Here is a 13,428-nt window from a genome sequence, read left to right on the forward strand (position 1 = left end):
ATATTGGTTTCTTGGGATCAAGAACCGCTACCATGGCAGTATTTGCTCGGAGGGCGATGTGGATTCGCCAGTGGAATGCTGATGTAGATTCCAAAATAAAATATGGAGGCTCTCCCGTATAAAGGTGAGGCCTTGTTTGGTGATGTGCTGGATGCGTTAGTCTCGGCGGCTACCGCAGGTAAGTCGACATTCTTGCCTTATGCTCCTACACCGGTGAAAAAGACGCATCACTCTCACATACAGTCCTTTCGGCCCAACAAATACAAAAAGGCCAAAAGTCTCCCCTTTTTTTGTAGGTAGGGGAAGGGGAAAAGGAAAGAAATCCGCAGCGTCTCCCGGATCGCAGGACCAGAAGTCCACCCCTGCTTCTGCCAAATCTGCAGCATAACGCTGGGGCTCCCTTGCGGGAGTCGGCTCGGGTGGGAGCACGTCTGAAACTTTTCAGCCAAATCTGGATTCAATCTGGCCTGGACCAATGGGTCTTACAAATAGTGTCCCATGGGTACAAACTAGAGTTTCAAGACGTCCCCCCATGCCGATTTCTCTAACGTCCTAGTGGATGCTGGGGACTCCGTCAGGACCATGGGGAATAGCGGCTCCGCAGGAGACAGGGCACAAAAAGTAAGCTTTTAGGATCACATGGTGTGTACTGGCTCCTCCCCCTATGACCCTCCTCCAAGCCTCAGTTAGGTTTTTGTGCCCGTCCGAGCAGGGTGCAATCTAGGTGGCTCTCTTAAAGAGTTGCTTAGAAAAAGTTTTTAGGTTCTTTATTTTCAGTGAGTCCTGCTGGCAACAGGCTCACTGCATCGAGGGACTTAGGGGAGAGAAGTGAACTCACCTGCGTGCAGGATGGATTGGCTTCTTAGGCTACTGGACACCATTAGCTCCAGAGGGAGTCGGAACACAGGTCTCGCCCTGGGGTTCGTCCCGGAGCCGCGCCGCCGACCCCCCTTGCAGATGCTGAAGATTGAAGAGGTCCGGAACCAGGCGGCAGAAGACTTTCAGTCTTCATCAGGTAGCGCACAGCACTGCAGCTGTGCGCCATTGTTGTCAGCACACTTCACACAGCGGTCACGGAGGGTGCAGGGCGCGGGGGGGGGGCGCCCTGGGCAGCAATGTATAATACCTGTATGGCGAAAAATACATCACATATAGCCCTTGAGGCTATATGGATGTATTTAACCCCTGCCAGATATCACAGACTCCGGAGAAGAAGCCCGCCGAAAAGGGGGCGGGGCCTATTCTCCTCAGCACACAGCGCCATTTTCCCTCACAGAAAGGCTGGTGGGAAGGCTCCCATGCTCTCCCCTGCACTGCACTACAGAAACAGGGTTAAAACAGAGAGGGGGGGCACTGATTTGGCGATATGAATATATATTAAAATGCTATAAGGGAGGAACACTTATATAAAGGTTGTCCCTGTATAATTATAGCGTTTTGGTGTGTGCTGGCAAACTCTCCCTCTGTCTCCCCAAAGGGCTAGTGGGTCCTGTCCTCTATCAGAGCATTCCCTATGTGTGTGCTGTATGTCGGTACGTGTGTGTCGACATGTATGAGGAAAATGTTGGTGAGGAGGCGGAGCAATTGCCTGTAATGGTGATGTCACTCTCTAGGGAGTCGACACCGGAATGGATGGCTTATTTATGGAATTACGTGATAATGTCAACACGCTGCAAGCCGGTTGACGACATGAGACGGCCGGCGAACAAATTAGTACCTGTCCAGGCGTCTCAAACACCGTCAGGGGCTGTAAAACGCCCATTTACCTCAGTCGGTCGACACAGACCCAGACACGGACACTGATTTCAGTGTCGACGGTGAAGAAACAAACATATTTTCCTTTAGGGCCACACGTTAAGGGCAATGAAGGAGGTGTTACATATTTCTGATACTACAAGTACCACAAAAAAGGGTATTATGTGGGATGTGAAATAACTACCTGTAGTTTTTCCTGAATCAGATAAATTAAATGAAGTGTGTGAGATGCGTGGGTTTCCCCCGATAGAAAATTATTGGCGGTATACCCTTTCCCGCCAGAAGTTAGGGCGCGTTGGGAAACACCCCTTAGGGTGGATAAGGCGCTCACATGCTTATCAGAACAAGTGGCGGTACCATCTACAGATAGGGCCGTACTTAAGGAGCCAGCTGATAGGAGGCTGGAAAATATCCTAAAAAGTATACACACACATGCTGGTGTTATACTGCGACCAGCGATCGCCTCAGCCTGGATGTGCAGAGCTGAGGTGGCTTGGTCGGATTCCCTGACTAAAAATATTGATACCCTTGACAGGGACAGTATTTTATTGACTATAAGAGCATTTAAAGGATGCATTTCTATATATGCGAGATGCGCAGAGGGATATTTGCACTCTGGCATCAAGAGTAAATGCGATGTCCATATCTGCAAGAAGATGTTTATGGACACGACAGTGGTCAGGTGATGCAGATTCCAAACGGCACAAAGATGTATTGCCGTATAAAGGGGAGGAATTATTTGGGGTCGGTCCATGGGACCTGGTGGCCACGGCAACTGCTGGAAAATCCACCGTTTTTTACCCTAAGTCACATCTCTGCAGAAAAAGACACCGTCTTTTCAGCCTCAGTCCTTTCGTCCCTATAAGAGTCATATCTGCCCAGGGATAGAGGAAAGGGAAGAAGACTGCAGCAGGCAGCCCATTCCCAGGAACAGAAGCCCTCCACCGCTTCTACCAAGTTCTCAGCATGACGCTGGGACCGTACAGGACCCCTGGATCCTACAAGTAGTATCCAAGGGGTACAGATTGGAATGTCGAGACGTTTCCCCCTCGCAGGTTCCTGTAGTCTGCTGTACCAATGTCTCCCTCCGACAGGGAGGCAGTATTGAAAACAATTCACAAGCTGTATTCCCAGCAGGTGATAATAAAATTACCCCTCCTACAACAAGGAAAGGGGTATTATTCCACACTATATGGTGGTACTGAAGCCAGAAGGCTAGGTGAGACCTATTCTAAATCTGAAATATTTGAACACTTACAAAGGTTCAAATCCAGATGCAGTCACTCAGAGCAGTGATAGCGAACCGGGAAGAAGGGGACTATATGGTGTCCCGGGACATCAGGGATGCTTACCTCCATGTCCCAAAATTTGCCTTTCTCACCAAGGGTACCTCAGGTTCGTGGTACAGAACTGTCACTATCAGTTTCAGACGATGCCGTTGGATTGTCCAAGGCACCCCGGGTCCTTACCAAGGTAATGACCGAAATGAGGATTCGTCTTAAAAGAAAATGGACGACCTCCTGATAAGAACAAGGTCCAGAGAACAGTTGGAGGTCGGAGTAGCACTATCTCAAGTAGTTCTACGACAGCACGGGTGGATTCTAAATATTCCAAAACCGCAGTTGTTCCGACGACACGTCTGCTGGTCCTAGGGATGATTCTGGACACAGTCCAGAAAAAGGTGTTTCTCCCAGAGGAGAAAGCTAGGGAGTTATTCGAGCTAATCGGGATCCTCCTAAAACCAGGAAAAGTGTCAGTGCATCATTGCACAAGAGTCCTGGTAAAAATGGTGGCTTATTACGAAGCGATTCCATTCGGCAGATTTCACGCAAGAACTCTTCAGTGGGATCTGCTGGACAAATGGTCCGGATCGCATCTTCAGATGCATCAGCGGATAACCCTATATCCAAGGACAAGGGTGTCTCTCCTGTGGTGATTACAGAGTGCTCATCTTCTAGAGGGCCGCAGATTCGGCATTCAGGATTGGATGCTGGTGACCACGGAGGCCAGCCTGAGAGGCTGGGGAGCAGTCACACAGGGAAAAAATTTCCAGGGAGTGTGATCAAGTCTGGAGAATTCTCTCCACATAAATATACTGGAGCTAAGAGCAAATTTATAATGCTCTAAGCTTAGCAAGACCTCTGCTTCAAGGTCAGCCGGTATTGATCCAGTGGGATAACATCACGGCAGTCGCCCACGTAAACAGAAAGGGCGGCACAAGAAGCAGGAGGGCAGTGGCAAAACTGCAAGGATTTTTCGCTAGGCGGAAAATCATGTGATAGCACTGTCAGCAGTGTTCATTCCGGGAGTGGACGACTGGGAAGCAGACTTCCTCAGCAGGCACGACCTCCACCCGGGAGAGTGGGAACTTCATCGGGAAGTTTTCCGCATGATTGTGAACCGTTGGGAAAGACCAAAGGTGGACATGATGGCGTCCCGCCCGAACAAAAAACGGGACAGGTATTGCGCCAGGTCACGAGACCTTCAGGCGATAGCTGTGGACGTCCTGGTAACACCGTGGGTGTAACAGTCGGTGTATGTGTTCCCTCCTCTGCTTCTCATAACCAAGGTATTGAGAATTATAAGACGTAGAGGAGTAAGAACTATACTCGTGGCTCCGGATTGGCCAAGAGGGACTTGGTACCCGGAACTTCAAGAGATGCTCACAGAGGACTAATGGCCTTCAGCAAGTACCATGTCTGTTCCAAGACTTACCGCGGCTGCGTTTGACGGCATGGCGGTTGAACGCCGGATCCTAAGGGAAAAGGCATTTCGGAAGAGGTCATACCTACCCTGGTCAAAGCCAGGAAGGAGGTGACCGCACAACGTTATCACCACATGTGGTGAAAATATGTTGCGTGGGTGAGGCCAGGAAGGCCCCACGAAGAAATTTCAACTAGGTCGATTTCTGCACTTTCTGCAAACAGGAGTGTCTATGAGCCTCAAATTGGGGTCCATTAAGGTTCAAGTTTCGGCCCTGTAGATTTTCTTCCAGAAAGAATTGGCTTCGGTTCCTGAAGTCTAGACGTTTGTCAAGGGAGTATTGCATATACAGCCCCTTTTGTGCCTCCAGTGGCACCGTGGGATCTCGACGTAGTGTTGGGATTCCTCAAATCATATTGGTTTGAACCGCTCAAATCTGTGGATTTGAAATATCTCACATGGAAAGTGACCATGCTGTTGGCCCTGGCCTCGGCCAGGCGATTGTCAGAATTGGCGGCTTTGTCTTACAAAAGCCCATATTTAATTTTCCATTCGGACAGGACAGAACTGCGGACTTGTCCCCAGTTTCTTCCTAAGGTGGTGTCAGCGTTTCACCTGAAACAACCTATTGTGGTGCCTGCGGCTACTAGGGACTTGGAGGACTCCAAGTTGCTAGACGTTGTCAGGGCCCTGAAAATATATATATATATATATATATATATATATATATAATTCCAGGACGGCTGGAGTCAGAAAGTCTGACTTGCTGTTTATATTGTATGCACCCAAAAAGCTGGGTGCTCCTGCTTCTAAGCAGACTATTGCTCGTTGGATTTGTAGTACAATTCAGCTTGCACATTCTGTGGCAGGCCTGCCACAGCCAAAATCTGTAAATGCCCATTCCACAAGGAAGGTGGGCTCATCTTGGGCGGCTGCCCGAGGGGTCTCGGCTTTACAACTTTGCCGAGCAGCTACGTTGGCAGGGGGGAACACGTTTGTAAAATTCTACAAATTTGATACCCTGGCTGAGGAGGACCTGGAGTTTCTCTCATTCGGTGCTGCAGAGTCATCCGCACTCTCCCGCCCGTTTGGGAGCTTTGGTATAATCCCCATGGTCCTGACGGAGTCCCCAGCATCCACTAGGACGTTAGAGAAAATAAGATTTTACTTACCGATAAATCTATTTCTCGTAGTCCGTAGTGGATGCTGGGCGCCCATCCCAAGTGCGGATTGTCTGCATTACTTGTACATAATTATTGTTACAAAAATCGGGTTGTTATTGTTGTGGGCCATCTTTTCAGAGGCTCCTTCGTTGTTATCATACTGTTAACTGGGTTCAAATCACAGGTTGTACTGTGTGATTGGTGTGGCTGGTATGAGTCTTACCCGGGATTCAAGATCCTTCCTTATTGTGTACGCTCGTCCGGGCACAGTACCTAACTGAGGCTTGGAGGAGGGTCATAGGGGGAGGAGCCAGTACACACCATGTGATCCTAAAAGCTTACTTTTTGTGCCCTGTCTCCTGCGGAGCCGCTATTCCCCATGGTCCTGACGGAGTCCCCAGCATCCACTACGGACTACGAGAAATAGATTTATCGGTAAGTAAAATCTTATTTTTTCAAATCGACCTTGCCAGCTTCTCTTCCGGGAAGAGAGGCAGTAACAACGGCAATTCAAAAATTGTCAGGATCAGGTCATTGTCCTGGTACCCTTGGCACAGTAAGGAGAAGATTTTTTTATTCAAGCCTCTTCGTAGTTCCGAAGCATGACGGCTCGGTCAGACCGATTTTAAACCTGAAAATCTGAATCTCTACCTGAAAAGGTTCAAGTTCAAGATGAAATCCCTGAGGGTAGTGATTTCCAGTCTGGAAGAGGGGGACTTCATGGTGTCAGTAGACATAAAAGATGCTTATTTGCGTGTTCCCATTTATCCTCCTCGCCAAGCTTATCTGAGATTCGCAGTACAGGATTGCCATTACCAGTTTCAGACGTTGCCGTTTGGACTCCACGGCACCGAGGGTTTTCACCAAGGTGATGGCGGAGATGATGGTCCTCCTTTGTTAAAAAGGAGTCAATATAGGGCCTAATTATGGGGGTAATTCTGAGTTGATCGCAGCAGGAACTTTGTTAGCAGTTGGGCAAAACCATGTGCACTGTAGGGGGAGGCAGATATAACATGTGCAGAGAGAGATAGAGTTGGGTGTGGTGAGTTAAATCTGCAATCTAAACTGCAGTTTAAAAATAAAGCAACCAGTATTTACCCTGCACAGAAACAAAATAACCCACCGAAATCTAACTCTCTCTGCACATGTTCTATCTGCCCCCCCCTGCAGTGCACATGGTTTTGCCCAACTGCTAACAAATTTCCTGCTGCGATCAACTTTGAATTACCCCCTATGAGTTGATTGTAGCAGCAAACTTGTTAGCAGTTGGTCAAAACCATGTGCACTGCAGGGGGACATATATAACATGTGTAGAGAGAGTTAGATTTGGGTGGGGTGTGTTCAAACTGAAATCTAAATTGCAGTGTAAAAATAAAGCAGCCAGTATTTACCCTGCACAGAAACAAAATAACCCACCGAAATCTAAACTCTCTCTGCACGTTATATCTGCCCCCCCCCTGCAGTGCACATGGTTTTGCCCAATTGCTAACAAACTTGCTGCTGCGATCAACTCAGAATTACCCCCATAATTCCTTATCTGGACGATCTCCTGATAAAAGCGAGATCCAGGGAACAGTTGGTACAGAACATCACACACTCTCTGTCAATACTCCAACAACACTGTTGGATCATGAATTTTCCAAAGTCGCAGTTGGAACCGAGGACAAGATTGTCCTTTTTAGGGATGATTCTGGACACAGAAGTACGGAGAGTATTTCTTCCAGTGGAAAAGGCTCTGGAAATCCAGAAAATGGTCAAACAAATATTGAAACCAACAAGCGTGTTGATCCATCAATGCATTCGGTTGTTGGGGAAAATGGTAGTGGCCTACGAGGCCATACAGTTTGGCCTATTTCATGCCAGAGTATTCCAGTGGGACCTGTTGGACAAGTGGTCCGGATGCCACCTACACATACACTGGAAAATAATCCTGTCCCCCAAAGCCAGGATTTCGCTCCTGTGGTGGCTACACAGTTCTCACCTACTAGAGGGACGCAGGTTTGGGATTCACGACTTGGTCCTAATAACCACGGATGCAAGTCTCCAAGGCTGGGGAGCTGTCACACAGGGGGAAAGCTTCCAAGGAAAATGGTCAAGTCAGGAAGCCTGCCTTCACATAAACGTTCTGGAATTGAGAGCCATTTACAACGGCCTTCTACAAGCGGTACATCTTCTTCAAGATCCCGTGCACATCCAGTCGGACAATGTAACAGCAGTCGCGTACATAAAAAGGAAAGGCGGAACGAAAAGCAGAGCGGCAATGGCAGAGGTGACAAGGATTCTCCTCTAGGCAGAACGACATGTTAGAGCTCTGTCAGCAATTTTCATTCCGGGAGTGGACAACTGGGAAGAAGACTTCCTCAGAAGACACAATCTCCATCCATGAGAGTGGGGCCTCCACCAAGAAGTCTTCGCAGAGGTGACGAGTCTTTGGGGAGTTCCTCAAGTAGACATGATGGCATCTCGTCTAAACAAGAAGCTTCAGAGATATTGTTCCAGGTCGAGAGACCCTCAAGCAATAGCAGTGGATACACTGGTGACCCAGTGGGTGTTTCGGTCGGTATATGTTTTCCCTCCACTTCCACTGATTCCAAAAGTTCTCAAAATAATAATAAGAACAAGAGTTTGAGCAATCTTCATTGCCCCAAACTGGCCAAGGAGGGCTTGGTATCCAGATCTTCAGGAGTTGCTCATAGAAGATCCTCGACCTCTTCCTCCTTGAGAGGACCTACTACAGCAGGGGCCATGTGTGTATCAAGACTTACTGCGGCTACGTTTGACGGCATGGCTGTTGAGCGTCGGATCCTAGCCCGAAATGGTATTCCCAAGGAAGTCATCCCCACTCTTATTCAGGCCAGGAAAGGAGTAACGTCTAAACATTACCACCGTATTTGGAGAAAATATGTGTCTTGGTGTGAATCCAAGAAGGCTCCTACGGAAGAGTTTGAGTTTGGACGTTTTCTCCATTTTCTGCAGGCTGGTGTGGATGCGGGCCTTAGATTGGGGTCAATCAAGGTCCAGATTTCGGCCTTATAAGTTTTCTTTCAAAAACAATTGGCCTCATTTCCAGAAGTTCAGACATTCGTGAAAGGGGTTCTGCACATCCAGCCTCCATTTGGGCCTTCAGTGGCACCATGGGACCTTAATGTGGTGTTGCAGTTCCTTCAGTCGGGTTGGTTTGAGCCTCTACAAGAAAGAGTTGAAGTTTCTCACTTGGAAAGTGGTGATGCTTTTGGCGTTGGCAGATTGGGTGTCCTGCTTCCAAGCAGACTATTGCGCGCTGGATCAGAGGTACGATTCAGCAAGCTCATTCTACGGCTGGATTGCCGTTAGCGATATCAGTGAAGGCCCATTCTACTAGGAAGGTGGGCTCCTCCTGGGCGGCTGCCTGGGGGGTCTCGGCATTACATCTTTGCCGAGCAGCTACTTGGTCAGGGTCAAACACATTTGCAAAATTCTACAAGTTTGACACCTTGGCCGATGAGGACCTAAAGTTTGGTCAATCGGTGCTGCAGGGTCATCTGCACTCTCCCGCCCGTACTGGAGCTTTGGTATAGACACCATGGTCTTGATGTCGTCCCCAGCATCCTCTAGGACTTATGAGAAAATAGCATTTTGATAACCTACCGGTTATCAAACCGGTTTTCTCCTAGTCCGTAGAGGATGCTGGGCGCCCGTCCCAGTGCGTACTTTACCTGCAGTTTAGTTATTACAGTTACACAAGTTGTGTTATCTTGGTTTCAGCATGTTGCTGCAATTAGTTCATGCCTGTTGGCGTGTGTTATGTTGAATGCCATGTGTGCGGCATAGTTGAGGGTGTGAGTTGGTAGATATCTCACCACTAGTTAAGTAATTCCTTTCCTCGAAATGTCAGTCTCCCTGGGCACAGTTCCTACAACTGAGGTCTGGAGGAGGGGCATAGAGGGAGGAGCCAGTTCACACCCAATGAAAAGTCTTTAGAGTGCCCATGTCTCCTGCGGATCCCGTCTATGCCCCATGGTCTTGATGTCTTCCCTAGCATCCTCTACGGACTAGGAGAAAAGGATTTACCAGTAGGTTACCAAAATCTTATTTTTGGTATTCACAGTTAAATCCATTTCTCAGAGTCCATGTGCGAAATACTGTGCTCCCACCTTTATGCTCATTGATTAGTTCTGTTGCCTTTTCTTTGCCTTATTAAGGCTTTGCAAGGTATGAACTGGAGAGATGGAAGGAGCTGCAGGCTCTGAGGAATGGCTCTGGACTCTGAGGAATGGGTTTATCTGTACCAACAGGGAGTATTTTCTATATTAAGTGCTAAGATAAAGACCCATCATTTTTGGAGTATAGCCCCTTCTTGAAATGTAACCCCACAAAAATAGTATTTATTTCAGCCAATGATACATATACTCATTTGGGAGTTGAGTACTCAATGGACATGTTCTATCATATCCTCCAGAAAGCAGCAGAATATATATATATTTTTTTCCTATAACTTTGGTTTTAGTTAGGGAAACTTGAACTGGGGTGGATGTCCTCTTTTTGTTGTAGAGTTTAAACTTTCTCTTTTATTTAAGGTGAATTAAATCACAAGGTGTCCTCACAGGCAACTGAAATGAACATGCTCAGAAACACCATTTCTGTCTTGGACAAAGAAAAAGATAATCTGCAGGAAACGGTGGATGAGAAGACCGAGCGTGTTGCTTGTTTAGATGATAACCTGGAAAACAAAGTAGGTTGTGTGTCTCCTACATGTCTCAATGTCTCCAGTACGCATCATGGGGGTCATTCCGAGTTGTTCGCTCGCAAGCTGCTTTTAGCAGCTTTGCACATGCTAAGCCGCCGCCTACTGGGAGTGAATCTTAGCATAGTAAAATTGCGAACGAAAGATTCTCAAAATTGCGATTACACACCTCTTAGCAGTTTCTGAGTAGCTCCAGACTTACTCGGCGTCTGCGATCAGTTCAGTGCTTGTCGTTCCTGGTTTGACGTCACAAACACACCCAGCGTTCGCCCAGACACTCCTCCGTTTCTCCAGCCACTCCCGCGTTTTTCCCAGAAACGGTTGCGTTTTTTCGCACACACCCATAAAACGGCCTGTTTCCGCCCAGAAACACCCACTTCCTGTCAATCACATTATGATCACCAGAACGAAGAAAAAACCGTGAGTAAATTCCTAACTGCATAGCAAATTTACTTGGCGCAGTCGCACTGCGGACATTGCGCATGCGCATTAGCGACTAATCGCTCCGTTGCGAGAAAAAAATAACGAGCGAACAACTCGGAATGACCCCTCATGTGCATAAGTAAATTTATAATTCCATTATTCAGAAGCAATAAACAATATTTCCTAAAGACCATCGAAACAATGTGTCGCATATAGTGAGAACAATGAATAGTTATAGGAAACATGTATGGTCAATGACCGGTGAAAATTGCAAGTAAAACCGCGTGTTTCCACCATGAAAATTTACAATATAGTTGAATTAAATGATTCAATTAAAATATAAAAGAAAAAGGTTTCCGTCCCCTACCCACACAGCAAGGGGAACGTCCCTCACACTAGTATAAAGAACATAGCAAAACGTTCCTATCATGTCAAAATAGGAGGGTCGCCAGCCACCTCTCTAGTCAAATACCAAGAGGTATAACATAAGCTTCTATGAATTTGCTTTTTAATTTCATGCAATAGAGTATCTATAAAACTTTCCCACATTTCAAAAAACTTTTCGGTCTTGGATTCTTTATCTAAAACCACCTCCACCCAATTCATTCTAAAAAGATAAAATCATTTTGCTTTAAAAACAGACTGGTTCCATGTTTGAAGGATGGCCTTACGAGCGGCTGCACCAACTTCCATCAGAGAACCTTAATTTCTCTATCGTCCTTGTGGATGCTGGGGTTCCTGAAAGGACCATGGGGAATAGCGGCTCCGCAGGAGACAGGGCACAAAAAGTAAAGCTTTCCGATCAGGTGGTGTGCACTGGCTCCTCCCCCTATGACCCTCCTCCAGACTCCAGTTAGATTTTTGTGCCCGGCCGAGAAGGGTGCAATCTAGGTGGCTCTCCTAAAGAGCTGCTTAGAGAAAGTTTAGCTTAGGTTTTTTATTTTACAGTGAGTCCTGCTGGCAACAGGATCACTGCAACGAGGGACTTAGGGGAGAAGGAGTGAACTCACCTGCGTGCAGGATGGATTGGCTTCTTGGCTACTGGACATCAGCTCCAGAGGGACGATCACAGGTACAGCCTGGATGGTCACCGGAGCCGCGCCGCCGGCCCCCTTGCAGATGCTGAAGTAAGAAGAGGTCCAGAATCGGCGGCTGAAGACTCCTGCAGTCTTCTAAAGGTAGCGCACAGCACTGCAGCTGTGCGCCATTTTCCTCTCAGCACACTTCACACGGCAGTCACTGAGGGTGCAGGGCGCTGGGAGGGGGGCGCCCTGGGAGGCAAATGAAAACCTTTTTTGGCTAAAAATACCTCACATATAGCCCCCAGAGGCTATATGGAGATATTTAACCCCTGCCAAGATTCACTAAATAGCGGGAGACGAGCCCGCCGAAAAAGGGGCGGGGCCTATCTCCTCAGCACACAGCGCCATTTTCTCTCACAGAAAGCCTGGAGAGAAGGCTCCCAGGCTCTCCCCTGCACTGCACTACAGAAACAGGGTTAAAACAGAGAGGGGGGGCACTGATTTTGGCGATATTGAGATATATATAAAGATGCTATAAGGGAAAACACTTATATAAGGTTGTCCCTATATAATTATAGCGTTTTGGTGTGTGCTGGCAAACTCTCCCTCTGTCTCCCCAAAGGGCTAGTGTGGGTCCTGTCCTCTGTCAGAGCATTCCCGGTGTGTGTGCTGTGTGTCGGTACGTGTGTGTCGACATGTATGAGGACGATGTTGGTGAGGAGGCGGAGAAATTGCCTGTAATGGTGATGTCACTCTCTAGGGAGTCGACACCGGAATGGATGGCTTATTTAGGGAATTACGTGAGAATGTCAACACGCTGCAAGGTCGGTTGACGACGTGAGACGGCCGACAAACTATTAGTACCGGTCCAGGCGTCTCAGAAACACCGTCAGGGGCGTTAAAAACGCCCATTTACCTCAGTCGGTCGACACAGACACGGACACTGAATCCAGTGTCGACGGTGAATAAACAAACGTATTTCTCATTAGGGCCACACGTTAAGGGCAATGAAGGAGGTGTTGCATATTTCTGATACTACAAGTACCACAAAAAAGGGTATTATGTGGGAGTGAAAAAACTACCTGTAGTTTTTCCTGAATCAGATAAAATAAAATGAAGTGTGTGATGATGCGTGGGGTTACCCCGATAGCAAATATTGGCGTTGTACCCTTTCCCGCCAGAAATTAGGGCGCGTTGGGAAATACCCCTTAGGGTGATAAGGCGCTCACACGCTTATCAAGTGGCGTTACCGTCTCCAGATACGGCCGCCCTCAAGGAGCCAGCTGATGGGAAGCTGGAAAGATATCCTAAAAAGTATATACACACATACGGTGGTTATACTGCGACCAGCGATCGCCATCAGCCTGGAGATGCAGTGCTGGGTTGGCTTGGTCGGATTCCCTGACTGAAAATATTTTATTCATATAGAGCATTTAATAGGATGCATTCTATATATATGTACGTGAGATGCACAGAGGGATATTTGCTCTCTGGCATCAAGATAAGTACGTTGTCCATATCACCCAGAAGATGTCATGGACACGACAGTGGTCAGGTGATACAGATCCCATACGGCACATGGAAGTATTGCCGTATAAAGGGAAGGAGTTAGTTGGGGTCGGTCCATCGGACGGCAACA

The 13,428-nt window shown here is 47.7% G+C and overlaps 1 protein-coding gene across 2 annotated transcripts in view; it reads left to right on the forward strand.

Annotated features, from left to right (window-relative positions):
* The window catches only part of CEP135 (centrosomal protein 135), a 392,705-nt gene that overhangs the window by 273,279 nt on the left and 105,998 nt on the right, over nt 1-13,428 (forward strand). For both annotated transcript variants that reach the window (XM_063920894.1, XM_063920895.1), the window contains exon 17: nt 10,178-10,332. In XM_063920894.1, coding sequence (XP_063776964.1) covers nt 10,178-10,332 — 155 coding nt within the window. The remainder of the gene's footprint in view (nt 1-10,177; nt 10,333-13,428) is intronic.

Source organism: Pseudophryne corroboree, chromosome 1 (genome assembly GCF_028390025.1).
Source record: "Pseudophryne corroboree isolate aPseCor3 chromosome 1, aPseCor3.hap2, whole genome shotgun sequence".
NCBI classification, from domain to species: Eukaryota; Metazoa; Chordata; class Amphibia; order Anura; family Myobatrachidae; genus Pseudophryne; species Pseudophryne corroboree.